Source organism: Marmota monax, unplaced genomic scaffold (genome assembly GCF_021218885.2).
Source record: "Marmota monax isolate L192 unplaced genomic scaffold, Marmota_monax_Labrador192_F-V1.1 WCK01_AAM20220418_F8-fsc00014, whole genome shotgun sequence".
Lineage (NCBI taxonomy): Eukaryota > Metazoa > Chordata > Mammalia > Rodentia > Sciuridae > Marmota > Marmota monax.
This window is the reverse complement of record NW_026695222.1, coordinates 9,452,625-9,480,185: the sequence shown is the minus strand read 5'-3', so window position 1 is coordinate 9,480,185 and position 27,561 is coordinate 9,452,625. Positions and strand designations below refer to the sequence as shown.

At 48.6% G+C, this 27,561-nt stretch overlaps 1 protein-coding gene across 7 annotated transcripts; it reads right to left on the bottom strand.

Annotated features, from left to right (window-relative positions):
• Window positions 1–226: 226 nt before the first annotated feature.
• Window positions 227–27,561, bottom strand: Adam33 (ADAM metallopeptidase domain 33). Of its 7 annotated transcripts, none has more exons than XM_058575317.1 (22): window positions 27,237–27,561; window positions 24,928–25,007; window positions 22,432–22,508; window positions 20,774–20,852; window positions 20,500–20,576; window positions 20,226–20,415; window positions 19,920–19,985; window positions 19,766–19,837; window positions 19,463–19,629; window positions 19,292–19,376; window positions 19,065–19,207; window positions 18,437–18,614; window positions 18,234–18,323; window positions 17,808–18,003; window positions 17,552–17,660; window positions 17,264–17,462; window positions 17,077–17,154; window positions 16,888–16,996; window positions 16,655–16,802; window positions 15,161–15,252; window positions 14,905–15,060; window positions 227–337 (listed from the first exon to the last, which is right to left on the bottom strand). In XM_058575317.1, exons 1-22 carry the CDS (start codon window positions 27,340–27,342, stop codon window positions 297–299), a joined length of 2,538 nt encoding a protein of 845 aa, XP_058431300.1. In that variant the 5' UTR covers window positions 27,343–27,561; the 3' UTR covers window positions 227–296. The 7 variants fall into 7 exon arrangements, with proteins under 7 accessions (XP_058431300.1, XP_058431302.1, XP_058431301.1 ...); XM_058575319.1 differs by having other exon boundaries at window positions 14,905–14,978; XM_058575318.1 differs by having other exon boundaries at window positions 16,921–16,996.

The window sequence follows — 27,561 nt, the reverse complement described above, 5'->3', positions numbered from 1 at the left end:
GGACCCGGGAAGCGCGATAAAGGAGGCTGATAGTGTGAGTGGTCTCTACCCAGAGTCTAGAAATAGTTGAGACCCTCCCTTCGCTGTTGAGGCTACCTGCCTCTGGACTCTTTGCCTATAGCACCAGGTAGAAGCGGGGAAACGGGGCCCAAAGTGTCCCCTTCGCGTGTCTGCTCCGAAGCCACGTCAGCCTCTTTGAGTTTTGTCCTTGTGGACACTCCGCGCCCATCAGCGCTCTGCACCCACTGCAGTTGCCGGGCGAGAAGTACCCGGGAAGGCTGCTTCGTGGTGTGGTGCTAGGTGCGGTCCTGTAGAAGAGTGTGCTGCATATGAGTCTCTAAAATTGGGACAAAATAACGCGTGGGTTAAGACCTTGGCATATCAATAAATACCTAACAGACTGAAAACACACAGCCTGTTCGCCCTTGGTAATGTTAGAAATAACAACCACAAGAAATCAATCAATCGTAAGTGGGTCCAAAAGGCGCAAATGCACTTCTGCAGAAGGGTGCGCTCCAAAGGGGATCCAACCCGCAATGCAACCCCTGGGCGGGCAGCAGAGGTGCTGCCCCTGGCAACGGATGGGAAGAGTTGGGGTGGGAGTATACAATTACTCGATTAGCTAATTTTAAAAATAGGTGGCACTGAAAAGGGCTACAGTGTGATCGGGCACCTGTTAGAAAATTTTAAAAATGGCTCCATTCTGGTCATATGATCCCCAAATTTAAGATGACTCTCTTCTGCTTACATGATTCTCTCATTTAAGATGGCTCCATTTTGACCACATGGTTCTCTAACTTAAGATGGCTCTTTCATACCCTTGAAACCTCCAAGTTACTGTAAACACGCCTGTGTTGCATTACAGGTTTAACTTTGATAGAAAAGAAAACATAAATCTTACAGTTTCCCCCTCTTATATGATCCATCTAAATCCTTTTCTTCAAATTTGGATGACATCTTTTGACTTTCATGTTGAACTGTATCTAACATAGGAAGGTTATTTTGATATATGACTAGACTTTGTTTGGTGAGAACTCTGTCAATGGTTGAACAAGTCCTCCCATACATGGAATTGGGCAATATCTAACCGTAAGTCATTACTCCCAATTCAACAATCAATGCAATAATAATAAATGTGATTAGTTCTTTCCATATCATCCTATTAGTAGCATCTATTTTTTGTAATTTCTTTGAGAAATTCTCTTGTATAATAACCCTTTGTTGATAATAATCAATGTAATTAATCCAATTTACCCTCTTATTTATAGAAGACCACCAAAAGAAAATTGTTTCAAAACTTGCTGTTGTCTGATTTCCGTCTTTGAACTCATTAGGAACCAACCTCTCAAGGAAGTGACCCCAGGGAAGAGAGATCTCTCTTCTTCTCAAAGAACTGGGATTGCTTTGATCTGAGAAATGCTGGGGGAAAGGGATAGCCAATTGAATAAAAGTTCAGGTTCTATTCCAATTGTCAGATAGATAAGGTCTCAAGTAACAGCCCTCCACAATACCACCAGACACTGGCTGTGCCTATAGCAAGTGCTTTTTGATTAGATATCTCCTCAAAGGACCAACTTTAATTGCATCCAGATGTATTTCCCAAGAAGGCAAATTGTTCCTCCCTCTGTGCCCCCAAGAGAGACAAGAGGTATGAGTGGTTCCAAGGGAAAGAAGTTGGAATCTTTAGCCCTTAACTGCTGAGAACAACAACCACAAGGTCTTGCAAGAGTTATTTCCCCAAGCTGTTTCCCCTCTTTTTCCTGAAAGAGGGATATCATACAACTCATGGCCAGAGGTCTGAGGTCCAGCCAAGTGGGAATGGGACCACTTGAGCTTGTGTTAACTTGCACAAGCGTTAAAATTTGCTTTTATTTAATGTGTAAACAGAATATTTAAACCCTTCCACCCAGGCATTGGTCTCAGGGTACTCAAAATCTATTTTAAGAGTTTGTTGTAAATCCTTTACTTCTAAAATAACCTTGGTAACATATTTCCAGAGATTTATTTCTCTAGAATATGCTGAATAACAGTATCTGTTTGTCCCAGATAATTGCCCCTGAATGTGTAAATCTCCACAGGCATCCAATGTAACAACCAGAGGGGAGGTAGTCTGGATTACATTAATGATCAAGTTATAGGATGCCATTTTCCATATCACTATGGACATTATTAGAGTCTTTTCACAGCAAATTTGGTGGAATCTAGATATTGGACTGAGGACCAGTGTTCCTCCCTATTAAAAGGTGAGGAGGCTCCCTTTACTCATGTGTAGTGAGGACAACCTGGCTCTGTGGTCTGAAGAGCTGGATCAGTCGTGAGCAGGACTTCCTAGGGCCCATCCCAAGCAGGGACCAGTTTGTTTTCCATCTAAACTTGGATCAGGATGTAGTCACCTGGTCAATGTGGGTGTACAGGGAATTCCAGAAGTGGTATCTATGCCAGGAGGCTCTGTTATTGCAGGGATGATAAAGTAGAAGACAGACCTAATATACAATTTTTCAGAAATTGATCCTTTGTTTCAAAGGTGGGGAAACCCATTGTTTTTCCTAAATATGGTAACCCATACAACACTTCATATGGGGTTAACCCTACATCTTTTCATGGAGCCATTCTAATTTGAAGAAGAGCAATGGGGAGGCACTTAGTCCAGGGGAGTTTTGTTCCTAATATTAACTTAGTGATTTGTCTCTTTAGAGTTTGGATCATTTTTTCCACCTTTCCTGAGTAAGGTGGGTACCAGCGAATGTGATATTCCCATTTTATGTTTAATATTGTCATGCGTTCTTTAATAATGGTTACCCTAAAGTGGCTTCCATTATCTGAATCAATTTTTTCTATCAAACCAAACTGAGGGATTATAGATTCCGATAAGACCTTGGTCACATTGTTGGCATTAGTACTGGGCAGGGGGATAGCTTCTACCCAATTGGTAAAATGATCCACTATTATCAACAAGGATTTTAAATGGTCTATTTTGGGCATTTCAGTATAGTCAATGTGGATGCTTTGGAAAGGTCTTAATCCAGGGTTCCTCCCTCCTAGGGGCTGTTTTCTCAAAGCCTGTTCATTAGCTCTTATATAAGTAATATAGCTTTTGTTGACTTACTTGGCTACAGAATAAATTCCATGCACCCATATATTCTTTTATTTTAAGTTTTGTGTAGTTATAGATGGACAGAATGCCTTTATTTTATTTATTTATTTTTATGTGGTGCTAAGGATTGAACCCAGTGCCTCACACATGCTAGGGAAGCGTTCTACCTCTGAGCCACAGTCTCAGCCCCATATATTCTTTTTTTTTTTTTTTTTTTTTTTAATTTTTTATTGTGGGTTGTTCAAAACATTACAAATTTCTTGACATATCATATTCCACACTTTGATTCTAGTGGGTTATGAACTCCCACCTTCACCCCATACACAGATTGCAGATTCACATCAGTTACACATCCATTGATTTACAAATTGCCATACTAGTGTCTGTTGTGCTCCGCTGCCTTTCCCATCATCCACCCTCCCCCCTCCCCACCTCTCCCCTCCCCTCCCCTCCTCTCTCTCTACCCCCTCCACTGTATAACCCTGAGGGTCTCCTTCCATTACCGTGCAATTTACCTTCTCTCTCCCTTTCCCTCCCACCTCTCATCCCTGTTAAATGTTAATCTTCTTCTCCTGTTCTTCGTCCCTACTCTGTTCTTAGTTACTTTCCTTATATCAAAGAAGACATTTGGCATTTGTTTTTTAGGGATTGGCTAGCTTCACTTAGCATAATCTGCTCTAATGCCATCCATTTCCCTGTAAATTCTATGATTTTGTCATTTTTTAATGCAGAGTAATACTCCATTGTGTATAAATGCCACATTTTTTTTATCCATTCGTCTAATGAAGGGCATCTAGGTTGGTTCCACAGTCTTGCTATTGTGAACTGTGCTGCTATGAACATCGATGTAACAGTGTCCCTGTAGCATGCTCTTTTTAGGTCTTTAGGGAATAGACCAAGAAGGGGAATAGCTGGGTCAAATGGTGGCTCCATTCCCAGCTTTCCAAGAAATCTCCATACTGCTTTCCAAATTGGCTGCACCAATCTGCAGTCCCACCAGCAATGTACAAGTGTACCCTTTTCCCCACATCCTCGCCAGCACTTGTTGTTGTTTGACTTCCTAATGGCTGCCAATCTTACTGGAGTGAGATGGTATCTTAGGGTGGTTTTGATTTGCATTTCTCTGACAGCTAGAGATGTTGAGCATTTTTTCATGTACTTGTTGATTGACTGTATGTCCTCCTCTGTGAAGTGTCTGTTCAGGTCCTTGGCCCATTTGTTGATTGGGTTGTTTGTTCTCTTATTATCTAATTTTTTGAGTTCTTTGTATACTCTGGATATTAGGGCTCTATCTGAAGTGTGAGGAGTAAAGATTTGTTCCCAGGATGTAGGCTCCCTATTTACCTCTCTTATTGTTTCTTTTGCTGAGAAAAAACTTCTTAGTTTGAGTAAGTCCCATTTGTTGATTCTAGTTATTAACTTTTGTGCTATGGGTGTCCTATTGAGGAATTTGGAGCCCGACCCCACCGACTGTAGATCGTAGCCAACTTTTTCTTCTATCAGACGGCGCGTCTCTGATTTGATATCAAGTTCCTTGATCCATTTTGAATTCACTTTTGTGCATGGCGAGAGAAAGGGATTCAGTTTCATTTTGTTGCATAAGGATTTCCAGTTTTCCCAGCACCATTTGTTGAAGATGCTATCCTTCCTCCATTGCATGCTTTTAGCCCCTTTATCAAATATAAGATAGTTGTAGTTTTGTGGATTGGTTTCTGTGTCCTCTATTCTGTACCATTGGTCCACACGCCTGTTTTGGTACCAGTACCATGCTGTTTTTGTTACTATTGCTCTGTAGTATAGTTTGAAGTCTGGTATCGCTATACCGCCTGATTCACACTTCTTGCTTAGCATTGTTTTTGCTATTCTGGGTCTTTTATTTTTCCATATGAATTTCATGATTGCTTTCTCTATTTCTACAAGAAATGCCATTGGGATTTTGATTGGCATTGCATTAAACCTATAGAGAACTTTTGGTAATATCGCCATTTTGATGATGTTAGTTCTGCCTATCCATGAACAGGGTATATTTTTCCATCTTCTAAGATCTTCTTCTATTTCTCTCTTTAGGGTTCTGTAGTTTTCATTGTATAAGTCTTTCACCTCTTTTGTTAGGTTGATTCCCAAGTATTTTATTTTTTTGAAGATATTTTGAATGGAGTGGTTGTCCTCATTTCCATTTCAGAGGATTTGTCGCTGATATACAGGAATGCCTTTGATTTATGCGTGTTGATTTTAAATCCTGCCACTTTGCTGAATTCATTTATTAGCTCTAATAGTTTCTTTGTAGAGCCTTTTGGGTCTGCTAGATATAGAATCATATCATCTGCAAATAGTGATAATTTAATTTCTTCTTTTCCTATTTTTATGCCTTTAATTTCTTTCGTCTGTCTAATTGCTCTGGCCAGTGTTTCGAGAACTATGTTGAAGAGAAGTGGAGAGAGAGGGCATCCCTGTCTTGTTCCAGATTTTAGAGGGAATGCCTTCAGTTTTTCTCCATTCAGAATAATGCTAGCCTGAGGCTTAGCATAGATTGCTTTTACAATATTGAGGTATGTTCCTGTTATCCCTAGTTTTTCTAGAGTTTTGAACATAAAGGGATGCTGTACTTTGTCAAATGCTTTTTCCGCATCTATCGAGATGATCATATGGTTCTTATTTTTAAGTCTATTGATGTGGTGAATAACATTTATTGATTTCCGTATATTGAACCAGCCTTGCATCCCAGGGATGAATCCTACTTGATCATGGTGTACAATTTTTTTTATATGTTTTTGTATCCGATTCGCCAGAATTTTATTGAGGATTTTTGCATCTAGGTTCATTAGAGATATTGGTCTGTAGTTTTCTTTCTTTGAAGTGTCTTTGTCTGGTTTAGGTATCAGGGTGATGTTGGCCTCATAGAATGAATTTGGAAGTTCTCCCTCCTTTTCTATTTCCTGAAGTAGCTTGAAAAGTATTGGTATTAGTTCTTCTTTAAAGGTTTTGTAAAATTCTGCTGTATACCCATCGGGACCTGGGCTTTTCTTAGTTGGTAGTCTTTTTATGGTTTCTTCTATCTCCTCAATTGATATTGGTCTGTTTAGGTTGTCTATATCCTCCTGACTCAATCTGGGCAGATCATATGACTTAAGAAATTTATCTATGCCTTCACTATCTTCTAATTTATTGGAGTATAAGGATTCAAAATAGTTTTTGATTATCTTCTGTATTTCTGAAGTGTCTGTTGTGATATTGCCTTTTTCATCCCGTATGCTAGTAATTTGAGTTCTCTCTCTTCTTCTCTTCACTAGCATCGCTAAGGGTCTGTCGATTTTGTTTATTTTTTCAAAGAACCAACTTTTAGTTTTGTCAATTTTTTCAATTGTTTCTTTTGTTTCGATTTCATTAATTTCAGCTCTGATTTTAATTATTTCTTGCCTTCTACTTCTTTTGCTGTTGTTTTGCTCTTCTTTTTCAAGGATTTTGAGATGAAGTATGAGATCATTTATTTGTTGGTTTTTTCTTTTTTTAAGGAATGAACTCCAAGCAATGAATTTTCCTCTTAGAACTGCTTTCAATGTGTCCCATAGATTCCGATATGTTGTGTCTGTGTTTTCATTTATCTCTAAGAATTTTTTAATTTCCTCCTTGATGTCTTCTATAACCCATTGATCATTCAGTAACCTATTGTTCATTCTCCAATTGATGTATGCTTTTTCCTTCCTTCTTTTATCGTTGATTTTCAGTTTCATTCCATTATGATCAGATAAGATGCATGGTAATATCTCTACTCCTTTATATTGTCTAAGAGTTGCCCTGTGACATAATATATGATCTATTTTTGAGAAGGATCCATGTGCTGCTGAGAAAAAAGTGTAACTGCTTGATGTTGGGTGGTATACTCTATATATGTCAATTAGGTCTAGGTTATTAATAGTGTTATTGAGTTCTATAGTTTCCTTATTCAACTTTTGTTTGGAAGATCTGTCCAGTGGCGAGAGAGGTGTGTTGAAGTCTCCCATGATTATGGTGTGGTGGTCTATTAGACTCTTGAACTTGAGAAGAGTTTGTTTGACGAACATAGCTGCACCATTGTTTGGGGCATAAATATTTATGATTGTTATGTCTTGTTGGTGTATGGTTCCCTTAAGCAGTATGTAGTGTCCCTCTTTATCTCTTTTGATTAACTTTGGCTTGAAATCTATTTTATTTGATATGAGTATGGACACGCCTGCTTGTTTCCGAAGTCCATATGAGTGATATGATTTTTCCCAACCTTTCACCTTCAGCCTATGTATGTCTTTTCCTATCAAATGCGTCTCCTGTAGGCAGCATATTGTTGGGTCTTGTTTTGTGATCCATTCTACTAGCCTGTGTCTCTTAATTGGTGAGTTTAAGCCATTAACATTTAGGGTTATTATTGAGATATGGGTTGTTCTTCCAGCCATATTTGTTTATTTCTGTTACTAAACATTGTTTGTTTTCCTCTTTGATTGTTTCCCCCCCCCCTTTACTGTCCTACCTCCCACTGTTGGTTTTCATTGTTATTTTCCATTTCCTCTTCCTGTAATACTTTGGCTAGGATGTTTTGAAGAGATGGTTTTCTAGCTGCGAATTCTTTAAACTTTTGTTTATCGTGGAAGGTTTTAATTTCATTCTCCATCCTGAAGCTTAATTTCGCTGGATACACAATTCTTGGTTGGAACCCATTATCTTTCAGTGTTTGAAATATGTTATTCCAGGATCTTCTAGCTTTCAGAGTCTGTGTTGAAAGATCAGCTGTTATCCTGATTGGCTTGCCCCTAAATGTAATCTGCTTCCTTTCTCTTGTAGCTTTTAAAATTCTCTCCTTATTCTGTATGTTGGGCATCTTCATTATAATGTGTCTAGGTGTGGATCTCTTATGATTTTGCACATTCGGCGTCCTGTAGGCTTCTAGGATTTGGGATTCTGTCTCATTCTTCAAGTCTGGGAAGTTTTCTTGTATTATTTCATGGAATAGACTGCTCATTCCTTTGGTTTGGAGCTCTGTACCTTCCTGTATCCCAATGACTCTTAAGTTTGGTCTCTTAATGTTATCCCATATTTCTTGGATGTTCTGCTCATGGTTTCTTAACAGTCTTGCTGAGCTATGTTCTTTTCCAGTTGAAATACTTTGTCTTCATTGTCTGATGTTCTATCTTCTAAGTGTTCTACTCTGTTGGTAGTATTCTCCATTGAGTTTTTAAGTTGGTTTATTGCTTCCTGCATTTCTAGGATTTCTGATTGCTTGTTTTTTATAACCTCTATCTCCCTGTATAGTTGATCCTTTGCTTCCTGGATTTGTTTGCGTAATTCGTTGTCGAAGTGATCTTTCATTGTCTGATTTTGCTGTTTAATGTCTTCCTTGATACTCCAGATCATCTGAAGCATGTATATCCTGAATTCTTTATCTGACATTCCATCTGCTGCAGCTGTTACCTCTTCTAAAGTTGCGTTGACCTGCATTGCTTGTGGTCCTTTCTTTCCTTGTTTTTTCATACTGCTTGCGTATCTTTCCTGCAGGTGCGGGCGGCGGCTCTGCTCTCTCCTTATTCCAACTGGGGTGTCGTGGCTACCACGCCGGCAGGTCACTGGGCCTGTTCTGGGAGCTGGTGGCGGCTCTGTTCTGCCCCTACTCCAATTGGGGTGACGTGTCTGTCGTACCAGCAGGCCACTGGGCCTGTCCTGCTGGTCGGTCGCAGATCTGCCCACCTTTCGGGCACGAGTGGAGGCTCTGCTTTGCCCCTACTCCAATTGGGGTGTCGTGACTACCCCGCCTGCAGGATGCTGGGTCTGTTCCTGGCAAGGGAGGCGACTCTGCTCTGTCACTACTCCAATTAGGGTGGTGTTTGTACCCCGCCGGCAGGCTCCTGGGCCTGATCCGCCGGTCTGTTGTAGGTCTGCCTACCTTGAAGGCGCGGGCGGCGGATCTGCCCTGCCCCTCCTACCACGCCTGCGGACCCCTGGGCCTGATCTGCAGGTTGATCACTGGTCTGCTCACCCTGCGGGCACGGGTGGCGGTTCCGCTCCACCCCCACTCCAATTGGGGTCACGTGACCACCACACCGGCAGGGCCTGATCCGGGCGTGGGATAAGGATCTGCTCTGCCCCTACTCGAGTTGGGGTGACGTGTGTACCACACTGGCAGGCCACTGGGCCTGACCCGCCAGGCTGTCACAGGTCTGTTTACCTTGCAAGCGCGAAGGGCGGCTCTGCCCTGCCCCTCCTACCACGCCCATGTACTACTGGGTCGTGGGTCTGCCCACCTGGCGGGTGTGGGTGGCGGCTCCGCTCCGCCCCCTCTCCAATTGGGGTCACGCGGTCACCACGCTGGCGAGCCGCTGGGCCTGCTCCGGGGGCTGGCGGCGGCCCGGCTCCTTCCCTCCGGCTCGAGGACAAATTGAGGAGACTCGGGTGACTGAGCCTCACCCCCCTTACCAGAAGACCAACTGCTTATGTCACCGCTGGTATTGATGAAGATCTCTCCTCCACCGCTTTCTGCTGACATCAGATCTCTGCCATGTTGGTATCCTATGCGAATGGCAGCATTTCGTTCCCCTTGCCAGGCAACCCAAGCAATGGGTGAGTCCTGACCTGCCCTCAGCAGGACCCGGACCGAGACACAGTTTCCGCGGGCTCCTAGCCCCGGTCCAGGGAAGTTCCGGGAGCCGGAACTCGGCCGCTCCGTGCTCGGTGTAAGCTCCTATAAGTGTAGGCTCCAAGAAGCAGCCCCCGCGGGCTCAGTTCCGGGAGCCGGAATTCGGCCGCTTAGTGTTTGGTGTATGCTCTGATAGTAGCAGGGTCCAAGAAGCAGCCTCCGCGGGCTCCGCAGCCCTGAGCCAGGGCGGTTCCGGGACGGTTCCGGGAGCCGGAACTCGGCCGCTCTGTGCTCGGTGTAAGCTCCTATAAGTGTAAGCTCCAAGAAGCAGTCCCCGCGGGCTCAGTTCCGGGAGCTGGAATTCGGCTTCTTGGTGTTTCGTGTTTGCTCTGATATTAGCAGGGTCCAAGAAGCCATATATTCTTAATATAGCATCAAACATGGCTTGTAGGTCTCAGGAACTACCTTTATGCATCAAAAGGTACGCATCATTTCCCTCATAAGAGGCTTTATGAGCATCTCTCTACCATTGAATAAAAGCCATTTTCCTTGGGGGCTTTGGGGGCTCCCAGCTTTATTTTGTTTCTCCTCCTGTGGGCTGAATATTGGGATAATTGGGAAAGGGGATAAAACAGGGGTAAATGCATTAGCCCTCTCATCTCTCTCTCTTAGTCGCAGTCATTAATTAAGGAGATATCGGATGAGAGTCAATGGGGGATGAAGAAAAGACAAACAGACACACATAGAGACAAAAGGGTAGGGCCAGCTTCATCATCCCTTGATGAGGGATAAATGACCCAGAACTAGCTCAGCACGTTTATTGTATAGGTTTCCTTGACAGGTAATTTGTGGGAAAGTTTCAGCAAAGCAGGCAATCTGAAGGATGCAGGACTGGTGATACATTAGGGTCATCTTGTTTTCTCAGAATCCTCTATCCCTGGGAGTTGGTGAACTCAAAGTTCTAACTGATAACTCTGAGCCTTTGCAAAGAGTTTCCTTGAGCAAGCAACTGGGCCATCTTGACCTGCACCTTTGCACAGGCATTTCCAAGCACAACTCAGACCATGATTCAAATCAGTGCTGTCCACAGGTGAAATGAAAAATACAGGTGTCTGATTGGAGGGCAGCCTCTTTAACTGCTTCATCTGCTAGTCTTGGCCTCTATGTTATAGCTCCTTTGATGTCTTGGCATAAGTTCAATAGCTATCTTTTCTGGTAATAATAGGCTTTCCAATACTTGAGTAACTAATTCTTTATTTATTAAATCTTTTCCCTTACTATTAATTAAGCTGTGTTCAATCCAAATTTTTACAAAAGTGTGGACAACTCCAAAGGCATATTTCAAATCTGTGTAGATAGTTCCCTCTTTCCTTTCAGAAATTTTAGGGCTTGATAAGAGCAAGTACTTCACAGGTCTGGGTGAACCACCTGTTGGGTAGCCTTCCTGACTCTATTATAATAATTATTATATTCCATCTACTACACAATATCCATTATGTCTTTTTCCTTGAGTAATTCAGGAGGACCCATCTACAAAGATTATAAGGCCTGTTGAGAAGGGAATTTTCCTAAGGTTGGGCCTGATCTTGGCTTGGTATTCTCTTAGATCCATGCAGTGGTGCTCAGTAGAGTTTGTGCGTTTTTCCCCAAATTAAGAATTCAGCTGGGTTTAGGCAGCATCAGTTATGAGTGTTAAGTTGTGGTAAGGGTTCTTCAGGGACAGGGAGAGAGCGACATTACATGCTGAATAGCTATGTGCACATGCACCCTCAGAACAAAGAGAGACAGCATGGAACATTCAGTGCACAGGCAGACTCCGGGGAAACTCTGTTATGCATAACACTGTTGCCATTTTGTTGAAATTTTAATGCACAGAATATGTAATTAACATGCAAGTTAATAGATAAGGAAGACAAAGGAACTAACATGCAATGGGAGGGGGATTAAAACAATGCACTGCTGCACTTGGGGTTCAGTCTTTGGATACAAATCTGCCAGGCCAGTGCCAGCATTAATAAATGCTGCTTTATGCTGAATGCCCCCAGTGCCCTGTTTCTCTGTGTGAGAATCCCACAACAAAGTCATCTCTCTCCAGGAGAACAGCCTCATATTTTAGAATACTAGAATCAGCTAACCATCTCCCCGCTCTTAGGTGGAGGAAGTTCTGACCTGATGGGATTTGCTCCCCCAAAGGTTACTTTTTACTTTTCTGACCAAAAGGGCATGGCCTGAATGTACCCAATTAGTGGTGGCTACTGTCCTTTTGGGCATAAAGCAACTCAAATGGCTACATCACAAGATGATATAAGTTTATGGACCACCATTGTGCATGATTTTATATATATCTATATCTATCTATCTATATCTATCTATATAAAATAATCAGTTGGGATATATATATATACACACGTATACATATATATATGTGTGTGTGTGTATATATATATATTTATCCCAATTACTTCTATCCATAATTGACTATTTCTATCTTATTTCTATTTATTTATTTAGTACTGGCTGTCAAACCTAGGGGCTCAAACCTGCTAGGAAAGTACTCTCCTATCCCAATTGTTTATTTGATTATATAAGAAATTAGGAAAAGGAGAGACAGTGGGATGAATCTGAGGTAATTTTCCCACTTATATATATGAATACATCACAGTGAATTGCACCATCATGTACATCCATAAGAATGGAATCCTAACTAGAATCAGATATATTCCATGCTTGTATAATTATATCAAATGGATTCTGCTGTCATATATAACCAAAGATAACCAATACATTTTTTAAAATATTCTAACATGAGAAGAAAATTGAGCAAGTTGGATAGAAAGGAAGCTGGAAAAGACTTCATAATCTAAGTGATAGCTGGCTATTAAACTAAAGGCACTGTGGGGTTTTTTTCAAGTTCTCAAATTCTTTGACACTCCCGTTAGAAGTTGGAGTTTAATTCCCCCACCCTGTAATATCAGAATTATCAACTCAGTCTAACAAATACAATGTGATGGCATTCTGCTGTGTGACATCTGAAGTACGGTCCTACAAAGGATAACTTCTACTTTTTTTTTTCTTCCCCATCACTTTCTTTGGGGGAAATAGGCCACCATAACATGAGGACACTCAACACAGCCAGTGGAGAGGCTTGGGTGGGGAGAAACTAGGCCCCCTACCAAGAGTCAGAACCAACTTGCCAAGCATGTGTGTGAACCAACTTGGAAGTGGATCCTCCAGCCCCTGTCAAGCCTTCAGAAGAGTACAGCCCGGGCTGACATTTTGATAGCAACCTCAGGAAAGACCCTAAGCTGGAATCACCTAGTCAAGTCACACATGAATTCCTGGACCACAGAAAATGTGGGAATAATAGAAGGTCTTTGTTGTAAACCACTAAATTTTGATGTCTCAGAGTGAAAGAAAACTAATATAGGCACCAAGAGTTTGGAAGCGTCCCTACCTATACCTCAAAACCCTAGCAGGAGATAGTACCACTGAGACAATATGGCAACCCCATGGAAGAGGTTCATTCTCTCATTTTCTGCTTTGGCTCACTGAAAAGCCTTCCTTTCTCTAAGATGATTCCCATCAAAAGCCCATTGTCCTGGCACCACCAGAAGCACTCTTTCTAGTGTTAACCCTAGTGTTAACCCCATAACACAGACCATGGCTGGAGTTATGATGAAGGCCTCTGATGCCTATACAGAGGTCCCCATCTTAGGTTGCTGCCAAAGCCATTGACACCAACTCTTATTATCCAAGAAGCCACTGGTAACAATACAGGCTTCATTAAGGCAAAGTGGTTCTTGCCTTCACTTGTAGCATGTCAAGAACCCCAAAGTAGGGAAGAGTTGCATATCACCCTGTGTGAAACTCTTCAAAAAATAAAAAGAACTATGTGGTTTATTGGAATGATTACAGATCTATAGATAGGCTGGGGCTGTCACTTTTTTAGCTTCTAACTGAAGGGATGGTAGGTTGCAAAATTTTCCCAATTCATTTCCTTCTGAAATCTGTTTTTGCTGCTTATTGTTTTAAGACCCTCAGTTTGGGGTAGTTTTATTATGTAGCAACAGCTGCCTGATATAGAAGCCAATTCTTGAAAGAAATAACAAAAGAATGAGGACATTGGAGGGGGCAGAAAATGGCAGGCCAAAAGGGTTCTTCAAGCCGGGCAACACACTCCTAGGCTCAGATATGTGCCTATGGTATTGGCTGCCATCAAATGTTCCACCCACCATTTGTCACCTTTTGAAAAGGCCTCAGGACAGCATGTCTTACATGTCTTACACCCCACCACAACCTCTGGTGGTGAGCTAGAAATGGGGTTGGGGACTGAGGAAATGTCCAGGGCATAAGACAGGGCAGAGAAGACAGGAAAGAAGGTCCCAACGATTGTGCTTGTTTGTTTGCTTGCTTTTCTTGCAGGGCCAAGCTTTAGGAAAGTGTGGACTAAAATCTGAAAGGCAGGGCTCGAGGAATTTCTGCCCTCCCCAGAGCTGCATCTGGGGAAAATGGGAGACACAGTCAGGCTCCCAGGACAACAGTCTCTGGGTACCCAATGTGGGAGAGGTTGGGGACTGCAGGACCTTTACTCTTTTGCTGATGGATTCTTGGAGTGGAGGATGTACCCAGGATACCCTAGTCTTCAGGGCTGGGGACAACATGGCAGAGGTAACTTCTGATAAGGCTTTAGGGTCCTGGAGTAGGAGGGGCAGAGCTCATCTGGTGGAAGAAACTAAAAAGCTGCAGAAGGTAAAGCAAGTCACTCTGAGCCAGCCAGAAGGTGCTGGCTCTGCCCTTAGTCCAAGTTTCTGGAGTCAATGGTCACTTGTCTTTAATTCTCATCACAGCAGAATGCCACCTCTCCCCAGAGACAGGGACTTGGTTTCTAGACTTAACCTGCGAGAATGGAATGGAAGAACTAGGGGTTATTCCCTGAAGGCTGGGGTCCCAGGCTGCAAATCATGAAACAGACACCCTTGTCCTCTCTCAGTAAGGACCCCTGACCCAGGAAGAACCACAACTTCTCCCTCCCCCACCCCAGGGGCTTTCAGCATCCTGGTATCCATGCCAGCAGCTTTTCTGAGAGATCTGTCCCTTTTCCATGTTAACCCAAGCCCAAAAACCTGAGTAGGGAACATCAAGCTAAGGGGAGAAAAAGGGAGGTGGCTGAGCAACGGGAAAGGGAGGGCTCAGCATCAGGATTCCCACCTACCTTGGGGATCAGGCAGAGCTATAGGGCACAGGCTTCTCAGGGTGGCTGTTGGGCTCTGGCAGAGTTCACAGGGTCTGGGAGCAATAGTGGAGGATGAATGCTGTGAGCACAGTTGGCAGGAGCCCCTGTGGCTTGGGGGGTAGGGACTCAAGGTGGCTGGGGATTAAATGGAAGGAGGTGACCCATCTAGACAGAAGCAGAGAGCAGGAGCCCACTCTTTCACTTCCCTCCCCACGTCCTCTGCTGCCTCACTCACCCAGGGCCTGAGACTCTCCAGTGGCTGTGGGGCCCAACTCCATGGAGTAAACACTGCCCAAGGGGTTGTCCTTGCATGAGCCATCTTTGGGCCTGAGCACCAGAATCAGAAGCCAGGGGGTTGGAAGAGTGACCCCAAGCAAGGGTCCCAGGGACTGCTTCCCCACAGCATGGTGCCCAGCTGTAGTTCCACATTGACTGTGTTCACCCTTCTGCTCCAAGTCACTCTCTCTGGCTCCTTCTTGCCCACTCCTGAGAGGAGCCCTTGGGCCCCAGGATTCACTTGAGATCCATGTTCTCCAGGGACCCTTCCCTCCAGTCCTGATGTTTCTTCCAAGCTCTGGTGCCATACCAGCCTCCTGGCACCTTCTAGATGTTGGCAACATTCATGTTCCATTGAGGGCTGGATGTTCCCTGCCCCTGCCCAGTTGAAGCTGTGCCTGCACTCCTTACTGTTGAGGGTCTTGCTGCCTTTATGACCCTAAGCCATCTCCCAGGGTCTTTCCACTTTGTTTGTGGTTCTAGGCAAGTGTTCTACTGATGAGCTATACCACCAGCCCTTGCCACTTCCTTTAATGTCTCATCTGAATAGTCAGCCACTGCCCTCAAGACTCTACCCTGGCAATGAGCTGCAGCTGCCACCCCTATGCAGTGCTCCTGACATGCCAAGCTTGGCCTACATTTCTCCTCTTCCACAGACTCCCTATCACTACTCCTTGTGCCAAGGCCCTCCCTACTGGCACCTGGGGCATAGTTAGTGCCCTGCCCCTGCTGGGGATGCCCTCTGCCCCTATCTCCAGGTCAAATCCTGCTCTCTCCTTCTGCTGGTCCAAAGTATTTCAAGGCCAAGCTATATCCAACATGACACTGGGTCCCAGCAAATGGGCATCCCTAGGAGGACCATGCTTAGTGTTATGTGACCCTCCTCCCACATCACAGAGAACTGAGCTTGGGGCAGTCTCCTGACATAAGAGCAGTCATCACCATAGCTGACCAGTGGAATGGAGTGCAAACATGTGCTTAGCCCAGCATTGGGGAATTTGAAGGGGGTAACAGAAGTGATATGGGCAGAGGAAGGAGTAGAGGGCTGAAAACTCAGGGGTCAGAGAAACTGGAGAGGCCTCCAGGGAAACAAGGGAGCATGAACTGTGGGAGCTGGTGACACATCAGGACAAAGTCAAAGGTAAGGTAACCACCTGGTGGGAGAAGCTGATGTGACCAAGAGAGGCTGCTATGGAGGGAGGATGGGGAGGGTCATGCCCTGAGTGCCGGTGAGAGCAAGGATTCACACCCTGGTCTTGCCTGGGAGGCCAAGATTTCTTTCCAACTGCCTCAGGTATCTCTCTGCACCTGTGGGCAAGGCTGAGGCCCCTGCCCAATTCCCCACAGCCCCCAACAACCCATAGGTCCAGCAGAACTCTGAGGAGCAGGAACCACTGAAGTAAGCTCAGGAGGAAGAATCGAACCCTTAGGAGCTGGGTACTCAAGAGCCTACCTACTGAACAAGAGATCCCTTCTGCAGCCCCAAGGGCATTGCTGGAGATGGAATCCTGGGAGCCGGTAGCAGCACCAGGCCAGGCCTGCCCCAGGGAGCAGAGGCAGTAGAAAGCTGAAGAGCATGGCTAGCAGGAAGGCATCCTTCTCTGCAGAGGACAAGGGCACTGAGTCCTGAGCAGGTACACCACTCCTGGCCCTGTCTAGATGCCCCACCCAATCCCAATGGCCCACTTTCAGGCTGCACAGGGCCACTGTCTACACTACCACCGAAACCAGGCTTGTCGCAGAAGGGTGGGGCCCAGCCCGGAGCACAGTGGCAATTATGGTTGCTATTGCAAACCTGCAAAGGAGAAGAAGAATGAAGGAAGGTCATCAGGGATCAGGGACCCCCAGGTCATCCCCACCCCTCATGCTACTCACCCCCCGGTTGTGGCAGGCAGTCAGGCAGCCCTCCAGTTCCTGGAAGGTAGCATTCTGGCAGCGCCTGTCCTGGCACACCTATGGGCAGTGTACCAGCTGGGCAGTGACGGAGATTGGGGGGATACAGGACGGGACTTTGGGCTACAGGACTCATGTGCCCAAAAGGGGTGGAATGGACAGGGCTCACCATTTTAGGTCCACATTGGGTCCCCGCCTCTACCAGGCCCAAGTCAAGTAGATCCAGCTGGGCTTCTGGAAGCGCCAAGGCTCCACGACAGGCCACCTCACCACCCTCTAAGGGAACCATGGAGTCCACTGGCACCATGTATGGCACCCAAGGACTCGGCTCCCCACCTTGGCACTGCAGCTTCCCACACTGAGCATCCCTGGGGAGAAAGTGGAGGAGGGTCAGCAGCGTGGAGTGTCCCTCTTCCCTCAATTTACACATCTTTGGTTCCTCCATCCCACTCCTCACTTCTGTGCACAAGGCAGGAAGCCGCCCTCGCTGTCCTGGCCACAGTTCCCATGGGCATCTCCAGCAGAGTTCACCACCTGGAAACAGGCCTCTGGGGCTGGGCGGGACCCTGAAGAAGAATGGGCGGGACTGGGGCAGCCAGGACAGGGCCTGCAATTTGGTGGCCCCAGTAACCCCAACCCTGTATCTTCCCCCACAGTAGAAAACTAGGCAGAGACAAGGAGGGGTCAGGGTAAAGGGCGCACAGTGGTCTCACCAGGCCCCCAGAGCTGCTGGCACTGCTGTTCCAGGGTGGGACATGCGCCGTCCCGGCAGTAGCCTCTGCCGTTGGCGCAGGGCGAACCATCCAGTAGGTAAATGTCTGGGGGACAGTGTGGGGAGGTGCCCGTGCAGAATTCGGGAAGGTCACAGTCGCCTGCAGCCCGGCGACATGGCGTGCCTGCCGGCTTCAGCTGCGTAGATAACCCGGTTAGGGAAGGGCAGAGAGACACTAGACAGTGAGAGGTCCACGCCAAGAGCTCGGCTTAGAGTGGAGGACCCAGCAGGAGATCCAAGTGGACCCACACAGAGAGCCAAGGCCTCTGCACGCAGTAGAGGAAGCAGAGGGCACCAATTAGCCAAGATCTACTGGCCCGCTCCCCAGCGCCCCAAGTGGTCATTCCTGGGCTTCCCATTCTCTCACCAGGCAGCCGGAGCAACAGCCCCCGTGAGCGCACTGGGCCCCCGCACGCAGTGAACAGACATGGGCGATGCAGCAGGGGTCAGGGCACTTCTGGCATCAGAAAGGCAAGAGTGGAACAGTGAGGGCGCAGCGCTCCATACCTCGGGGGAGGGGACGAGCGGGGCCCAGCCTTGGTCCCCAGAGGTGGGGCAAGAGGACTTCACCTGGCTGGAGCCACAGTCGCACTCTTCGCCGGCCTCCACGAAGCCGTTCCCGCAGCGCGCCGATGGCAACAGGAGCCTAGGGTCCGGGGCATTTGAAAGGCACGCGCCACCTCCCTTTCGGAAGAAGGCGCGCAGCTGGCGGCGGCTGCAGGCGCTGAACACGCGCGGGAACGGGTGCCTACGGCCGGAGGAGGACATTCGAGGATCACCCCCAAAACCCGGCTGGTGTTGGATTCTCACCCCTGAAGTTAGCCACACAGCCACCAGAGCATCTCCTGATCAATGGGATGCCTGAATCCTCCAGAGGCTGAGCTCAGAGAACGGAAGCCACCTGAGCCATTCCGGAGCCCAACTCTGGAGGATGTGACGCCAAGAGTGGGTAAGCCAAGGACCCAAGGTGGAATGGCGAGCCAGCGTTGCTATTCCAGAGTTGGAGTAGCCTTGCTCGGTTGTTCCGAAATTGATCTTTATATACTCTTGAGAAACCGCTTTTCACTTAGGCCTCATAACCTCTACGGGCAGGTAGTTATCATCATCCCCATTATACAGCAGAGGAAACTGAGGAATAAACACAGAAACTCAGAGAGAAACGTGCCTAGGTCCAGTGGCCCCTGCCCTGCGCACGTACCCAGTGGCCTCCGCCATCACGCAGCCGCCCTCGTCTGCCATGGCCTCCACGCAGCAGCCGTCTGGGTCATGGCTGAGGCCAAGGCTGTGCCCTATCTCGTGGGCCATGGTGGCCGCAGGGCCAATGGGGAGCTCCGAGTGGTCCTGGGAGGTGGGCATGGGGATGTCATTGCGGACCGCGAGCCCCTCTCCCAGCCACTCTGCTCCCACGTCTCTGGCAGAGCTCACCATGGTCACGCCTCCAGAGCTGTCGACGCGGCACATGCCGTTAACTGGCGCCAGGCCCACAGTGGTGCCCTGGAAGGTGCGGCCCCTGGGGGTGGAATGCGGCGTGACCCTGCGGGACTGTGAGTCAGGACCTTCCTGCCCGCGATCCGCATTAGGGTCCAAGGCACCCACGTGAGCAACTGTGCTGAGTCGTGTGGCCGCCGAGTCCACACCCCCCGGCGCCACTGCAGGAAGGCCCAGAGCGTGGCATTCGCATCAGGCGTGACGCTGCTGCGGTCCTGCTCAGTCCACACCTCCAGGCCAGTCAGCACCAACTGAATGTCCAGAGTCCTAAGAATCTGAGGGCAGAACGCGGTGGGACTGAGGCCGTGAACCAGGAGCCCCACAGAACCGGTGCCAGTGTTTCTTGGTGGCCGAGACCTTCTCCTCCCCCTCTACCATGCTAGAACCTGCCCTCTCCCCGCAGTCTCCAACCTGTTCCACATAACTGGCAACCTCTAAAAGACGCTGTTTGGTGTGGTTCAAGTTCCGGTGCTGGATCAAGAACTGGAAGGACAGAATTGCCCCGGAGTGAGGGGCTGAGCTGGCCTCATCCCAGATCCTGCCAAATCCTTGGGTCTCCCCTCACCAGGGTGTGGTCAGCCACTATGTACAGCTCCAGGTACCTCGGACTCCTGTGGGACTCTCGCCTCTCCTATAGAGGTACAAATAATGAAGCTAAGTGACAGAAAGGATGCTGGGCTTGAGTTTTTACCACCAACCCCAATTTCCAGAAAGAAGAGTTTTTAAAATTCACTAGAATTTGTTTCTTCAGCCTATGAGTTAAAATCTGAGTTAAAAGGTGGTCCTGGTCTGGGCCTTCATTCCTGTCTCCTCTGAATTGGAGCACTACAGATACTGCATTTCCACTCCCAACTATGTCTGTGTCCCTGACCCTGCTCTGGAGGGCAGGAAGAAGGCTGGCCATTTCTGGTTTGTCCTTGAGGTCCCTGTAGCCACAGGCCCCTTTCCAAGTGAGCAGTTGATCCATGCGGAAGATCTTGTGGGTTGAGAGGTCCTCAGAATCCTCAGATGGCCAAGGATGCAGATAATAGCTGGCATTGCTGCTGAGCCTGATTAGGCCCCTAGGAAACAGAGAAGTGCAGAGGGGGATATGAGGGAGCTCTTGCTTAAGCCCCATCCCAGACCCCTTCCCCAGTACCGCTCACCTCATCCCAGAGCAGGTGCTGAGGACTACCCAAGAATGAGGGAAGCCTCTCACATGCCCATGGTAGTGACAATGATCCTGGAGAGGAAAGAACCCAGCCCCAAACTTCAGCCAGGGCTGAAGCAGGAGGAGCAAAGGGAGGGAAGAGAGGAAAACTGGCTCCAATCTTCCTTAGGAATGGGAATTGGGGAATGAGGTAGGCATAGGAGGGCTACCTTCAGGGTGCATCCCCAGCACCCAGCACCCTGTCTTCAGAGCCCCTGGAAGCATCTCACCGTGTGGTTGGGGACCAGCACCACTGGCTGCCCATCTGGGCTGTAGTGGGTTTCTGTGTATCCCGGGGCCAACAGCCTGCTGGGAGGGGATGTTTTAGGAATCATGGAAATTAGCCCACCTCTTCTAGGTTGCCCTCCACCATCCTCCCTGAATGCTAATTAACCAGCTCTACAGGGGGCACCTAGTGTGTGTCTTAGGGAAGGCACAGGAGAGGTTGTGCATTGTCTCTCTCAGAAAAACATTGAACAAGAGGGAGAAAGGTGAAAGTCAGGAAAGAGGCTTCACGGTGGCTTAGAAGTGGGAGGTGAGAGTATAGAAAGCACCAGCGGGGGACAAGCAAAGGTGAAGGGTTCGTGGTCCTGTGGGGCCTGCAGCAGGCAGCTGGGTCTTCAGGTCAGAAGGGGAGAATTCTGGGGACACTGCTGAGAGGTAGGACTGGGAGCCAAAGAAATGTGGTAACCCCCCTGAGTGCCCCTGCCCCTGCCTACCTTGTTGGGAATCTAGTCAGCCCTCTTGCCTCCCTCTACCCTAAATCCTTCAAATCTTCTCCTCAAAAGGCCTCCAGACTCCACATGTCTCCCATCTGTCCCTCAGTGATGCTCACTCCCTGCTTCCAGAGAAAACAAAATTCCACCTGTCTATACCTGCTTCTGCCCTGACCACCTGAGTAGGGATCCCCATCCCCACCTTCTCCAGACCCTACTCCATGAGGAAAAATCAACTATAACCAATCATTCTTCTCTAAAGAACACCCTTGACTCATCCAGCCTCTTTACCTCCAGACATCTCCAAACACCTGTGATTCCTGCTTTTCCTGCTCCCAGTCATTCCTCTACATTTTCCAGCTTTGCTCACCCATTACATGAGCACACACATGTGCACACACATACCATTTAGTGGGTAGGGACATTAAACCCCAGGGTAACTGCGGTTTGGCATGGTGGAACTAGAGTTTGTTCCCAGTCCATCTGACTCCATTGGGAAAAATAAAATATGTGTAGAGTGCTCAGAACAAACCATGCAATGAAACTACTACACACTAAGTGATGCCTATTGATAGTGTAGACATGGGGGGTCCAAGATTCTGTACTCCATCTTGCATACCCACACTACTCAGCCAAGGGCACCATCCTGAGCCTCTCTCCGCCTTCTCATTCAACGGCTTCCATTTTTTGGCTCTACATATCCAGAACACAGCAGGAAATTGCCTTTGGTGATTGGCCCTCTTGAGACTCCCCACATCATTTCCCCCTGCTTTCTTCTTTATAGATGGAGGCCTTCCAGAGAATCCAGACAAATTGTCACCCCTGAATGTGCTTTGACTCCTGTAGCCATTGTGCCTTTGTTCCTGCCATCCCTTCTACCTGGAATGCTGTCCATTTGTGGAATTCTAAGATTCCTCCAGCTCACCATGTCCTGGGAATGCCCACTAGGTGGTGCTCACCCATCACCAGCAGCTCCTGAGGTTGGGACACACAGCAAGCCCACAGCAGGACTGACTCAGCTTCAACAGTCCACTTCAGTCTCTCCCTATCACCTGTACCCTTTCTGAGGCCCTCTCCCTAACTAGCCTCCAAGTTAGTTTCTATCCCCAGGACTGATCCCCTCCAGAGACAGATGTGTTCCTGGCTCCCACATACCCCTGTCAGGTACTCACTGGTTTTTCTCCAGCTCAAGCAGGAGCTCCTGGCCTTCAGCCTCCAAGACCACCAACCCCGAGTTGAGTTTCAAGATCTGAACAAAAAGGAGTTCAGGTTGTGATGAATGCCTCTGGGTCACCTGCCTGCCAAGAAGCAGTTAGGATGTAGAGCTGGCTGGTGAGCAAGCTCATGGGTTCAGTAGAGCCCCATGGATCATGGACAGTGTGGAAGGTATGGAAGTGAGAACATGCAAAGATATTCTCAAACTCGGATGTTTTTTGATGTGACAATAGCCACTCAAAGGTGCATAAACCTTCCAGGGCATACCATGTCATCCCTAGAGATGAGGGATCCCAGAAGGGTACCCTGCTTTTCCCACAGTCATTGGGCCTTTCCCTTGGTCTTCCCTCTTTCATTCCCAGGAAGCATGAAAAGCAAAGAAAGACAGTGGGGGAAGAAGATGAGAGGCATTGGGTAGCCACAGTCACTGAGCTTTCTCATGATCCCTGTGTTATCTGGGAGTTTGTTTCTGTCTCTTAAAAAATATATATATATATATATATATGTGTGTGTGTGTGTGTGTGTGTGTGTGTGTAAATTTGGGGGGATGCTGGATATTCAACCTAGGACTCTATGCATGCTAGAACCTACACCCCCAGTCCCTTGTTTCTGTGACTGGCTGCCCCTCATTCTCTGTAGAATTCAGACTTTATTCCTCCACCCCCAACTCTGGCAAACTGCCCTACCTTCCAAAGTTTTCCATGGCTTCCAGCAGGCCTGCCCCACACCTGAGCTCACAAAGTAAACATGGACTCCATCCAGGCAGAGAGAATTCTGACTTTCTCAGCTAGATGTCAGGGAGGCTGGTCTCAGCCAGCTAGCCCTCCTCCCTTTCCCCTCACCTTCTTTGCCTCTTGAACCCCCTGGGAATACCCCATATTCCCTCCCTTGTCTGCTCAGCCTGGCTGGGGGCCCAGAGTTGGAAGCAGCCCAGGAGATTCCTGGGGGGTTGTATTTTCAGAGTGTTCCCTCACCCTTGCTGGCCCTCCCCTTTATCCTAAAATGTACTGGGCTGGGGCCCTGGCCAAGGAGCTCAGAGTCTTGGAGGGGGGCTCTTTCCCTGCAGGTGGGGAGCAGACGGCCCTCACTTCCCCAGCCACAGGCTCCACAAGGCCCCAAGCGTGAGCTCATGTGCCTGGAATGCCACTTGCTTTATTGGGGAAAGGTTTGCACTGGGAGAAAGGCCGTGGCCCATGTGGAAGAACACACTGGAGGTCCCTGCCCCTCTACAGCCCCTGCTGCCTTTGCTTGTTGCCTTCCTGGTGATACTGCCCACCCACCATGCACCCCATCTACACCCCAAAACGTGAGTATACCCTGACTGTTGGAGAGGACATCCTGCCAAAGCTTAGTCTCCTGTCCTAGGCTTTCCTGGGGGCAGAGGCCAGAAGTGGCTGAAGCAGGGCCCCTATGGGATCCTCCTCTTAGTCATAGCCCAGACCAGACAGAGAAGGAAGCCCACAGTTGGTGTGACCCCAGCACGTGTCCAGCCTTCACCTTCACCAGGTATTGGTATTGTCAAGAACAATCCCAAAGTGCAGGCCAGCACTGTGCTTAACCAGTTGAATGGTGGCCCTAGAGGTCTGTGGGACCCAAGTGAAGACCCTAAGTTGGGAGTCAATGGGCCTCCAGGTAACCCCAACCCTCATGGTAGTTCTCTCCTTGCACAGTGGAGCTGACCTTTCTTACCTGGAAATTCAGACCTCAGTGCTCTCTAGGATTGGGTGGGGGTGACCAGTGTTCTGAGGTCTTTCAGAACTTAGCTGTTCTGAGGTTCTAAGGTCTGTCTGACCATGGGTAACTTTTTAACTTCTCTTTTCTAACTTTACCCTTCTGTAAAATGGGCATATTGAGGCTACTAACCTGTTTGTGATACAGATATTGTGGCAATAGATGGGAGATGGTTACTCTGGAAGAGTATGATGGACAGGAGTTGGGAAGAGGCTGGACACAGTGTTCCAGAGAAGTAAAATGGGATGGGCTTGCATCTGGGGGTATCAGGAGAGTGACCACTGCTCCTTGGCCACAGTTTCAGACACTCAATGGCAGGGTCTTGGGAGAAACAACAGTGTGTCTACAGAGTTACAGGTTCTGGTAAATTTGGCCAAAGGAAGATATTTTGGTTTCTTCTTAAAGAGGTTCCTGAAAAGCTTCAGGCCCCACAAACTCTGGACCCATCTCTGCCTGGTGGGGGTGGGGGTGGGGGTAGCCTGGATAATACAAGGAGGGAGGGAAGGGGGAAGATCGGGGGAGAAAGCTGAAAATGACTTCCATGTGTGCAGGCTCAGCCATCTAGATGTCTCCCACCCCGCCTGCCTGGTGGGGAGGGGCTAAGAAAGCAGTGAGTTGGTGGTTCTGAGGACCCCAGAAAACCTGCCAAGCTGCAACTGGGGGGAGGGCAAAGAGCTGGGAGACAGGGGCCCATGCTGAGCATGGGGTATTGTAGCACTGACCGGCTCTTCCAGGGTAACTCTGCTCCAGGGTCGTCCACCCAAGACCCACTGGGGAGTAACAGGCTCTCCAGGAGTGTTTCCTAGGATGAAGACAGAGCACAGAGTGAGGGGGACCTTGGGGGGCTGGGAAGGAGGGAGAGGAGGTTCTAGGGGGCAGGCTCCATCTTCAATGCTCCTGAGCTCAGCCTAGAGAAGGATGGTGGGCACTCATGGGGCAACCCTGGAACTGAGGAGCCACCAGGGAGATGGCAGGAGAGAGACAGAGGAGCCTGGGAAGAAACAGCTCAGCTGGGGATTTGGGAGCTGCCTGACCTGGGGATGGGGTTGGGTCAGAGGTCACAAGGAAGAGGCTCAGGCTTGAAGTATAGAGGGGAAGGGAAAAAAAGAGGAGGAGGCAGCCTCTGTATTTTTAGACTGGGCAGCAGATGCCTTTAGTATGAGAGATCTATGAGAAGAGGCTGCCTGTGTCTCCCCACCATCTGAGAAAAACAACATCCAGATGTTGTCTGGCAAGGTCCACCATGCCCAGTGTTCTTTTGGGGGCTTGGTGCTGGTGGCAGGCTCAAGGACCCTGGCCCGGAAGCCCCCTGTTTTTGTTTTCAAGTGGAAATCCAGGAAACAGAACCTCTGTGCTCCTGTGCCGGCGTGCCTAAGGGGGCTCTAGGAGGAATCCCAGAGCCAAGCATTACTCAAAGGGTGCCTGGAATTCTCCCCTGGAATGTTCCTTCTCCTCCCCCTAACTGGCCACAGCAAATCTCACCCAACCTACCCTGCAGGAGCCAGGCTCCACCCAGAGCCTGCAGCCAGCCCTCTGATCCTCAGTCCCTAGGGCAAGCCCATCTCCCAGAAAAGCAGCACCCAATTCACCACCCAGCCCTGGCCATAGTCCTGCTTCTCAGGCTGATGGTTGTTTGTGTAGGTGGCTCAGCTACTCCCAGGCCACCCCAACTTCTTCGTCTCCATTTCCTCATCAAAGACCTGGAATGACAGCAGCTCTAGGAGTCACCTTTTCTCAAGAAAACTTCTTTAATTGATGACCTAGTTGCCATCAGGCAGATGGCAGGTTTGGGGAAGGACCATTTCAGAACTGAGGTTAAAGGAGCTAACTGTAGGGAGACATTGAGTGGGAGGGACCATCTTTCAGCCCAGAGAGAGCTTAACTGGGTATGGAGAACCAAGCCTTCTGGTCCCAGGCCTCAGAAGATGCAATGGATGGAAATGGGTGTGTTATCCGCATGGCCTGTATATACTTGCTGGTCACTGGCACATTGGCAAAGGAAGCAAAGATGGAGCTGGGTGCCTGGGTGCATGGGAATAGAAACCAAGGGATCATGTCTGGGCTGAGGAATACAGTCTCTCTCTCTCTCTCTCTCTCTCTCTCTCTCTCTCTCTCTCTCTCTCTCTCTCTCTCGTCCCATCACCATCCCCTGGCCCCAGGCTACAGCTCTGGAGGTGGACAATAGTGCAATACCTAGGGCTTGTTCCCAAAGGTATGACAGCTGTTGTTCCCTTACTTTCTGGCAGGAACAGGGCAGGAGCCAATATATCTGGGGTCCCTCAGTACAGAGCTGTAGAGTCTGAAACTCCTAGGCTTCCCAGCCCAGACCCTGGTGCCCCCATCGGCTCCAGTTGCCCTTTCAGTCTCTTATACAGGCTCTGAAAAGTCCATCTTCTTGGAGGGGCTGTTGTTAACAGCCCAGCCATACAAGGAGCTTGCAGAGGTCACGGGGAAGAGAGAGCTGAAGTCTTCCTTAGGCACTGTCAGACACCTTCTGTTTGAAGAAGTCCCTGCCTGTCTAACCAAACAAGGCAACTCCATCAACAATATACACACTGCCGGGGACTGGAGGGGGAAGGGGAGGGTGGTGTGCAATGAGATGGCTAGTCCTAAGGGCAGAGCAGGACTTTAGGGACCCGTGGGCCTGGAGGCTTCTTGGAGGAGTGAGACCTGCTGACCCTGAGGTACAGAAGCCGCTCAGTTCACCCTAGCAGCTAGGGACTGGAAGGTTTTGAGAGAAGAAAATACAGGCGACCGGGGTCGAGGGGCTTGGCAGCTAGCTGCACAGGCAGGAAAGTGTCTTGCCCCTCTGCTTTGCAAGGCACCATGTGCGGGCAATTCAGGCCCTGAGGCCACCCCAAGCAGTCAAACCCCCTAGACAGGTCTCACAGACACCTGCCTAAACCCTGCGTTGTCCTCTTGGCCAGGTGGTCCCAGTGTTTCAGACCCTCCATCTGCTGACCAGGGCTGGACCCCTCAACCACCAATCACCTCATCTGCCCTCGGGGCATACCCGCGCCCACATCCTCACCTGGAAGCACGAAGGCACAGGGCACTGGCCAAGGCGACAGCAGCAGCACCAGCAGAAGCAGCAGCAGCCGCAGCGACCCCTGCTTTCTCGGAGACCCCCTGCCCATGGCTGAGAACGTCTGGGCCTCTAAGCTCTGGCAGCCAGCTGCGGGCTCCGCCCCGGCTGGATAGAGGCCGACCCACGCCCCGCGCAGCCGGGCCGCCGCCTCCCCACCCTCCGGCGCAACCCGGCTGGGAACAGCCACCGCGGCGGATCCGTCCCCACGCAGGCCCCGAGGACTCGACCTCGTGCGTGCCGGGGAGCCCGGACGACCAACCCGGGGAAG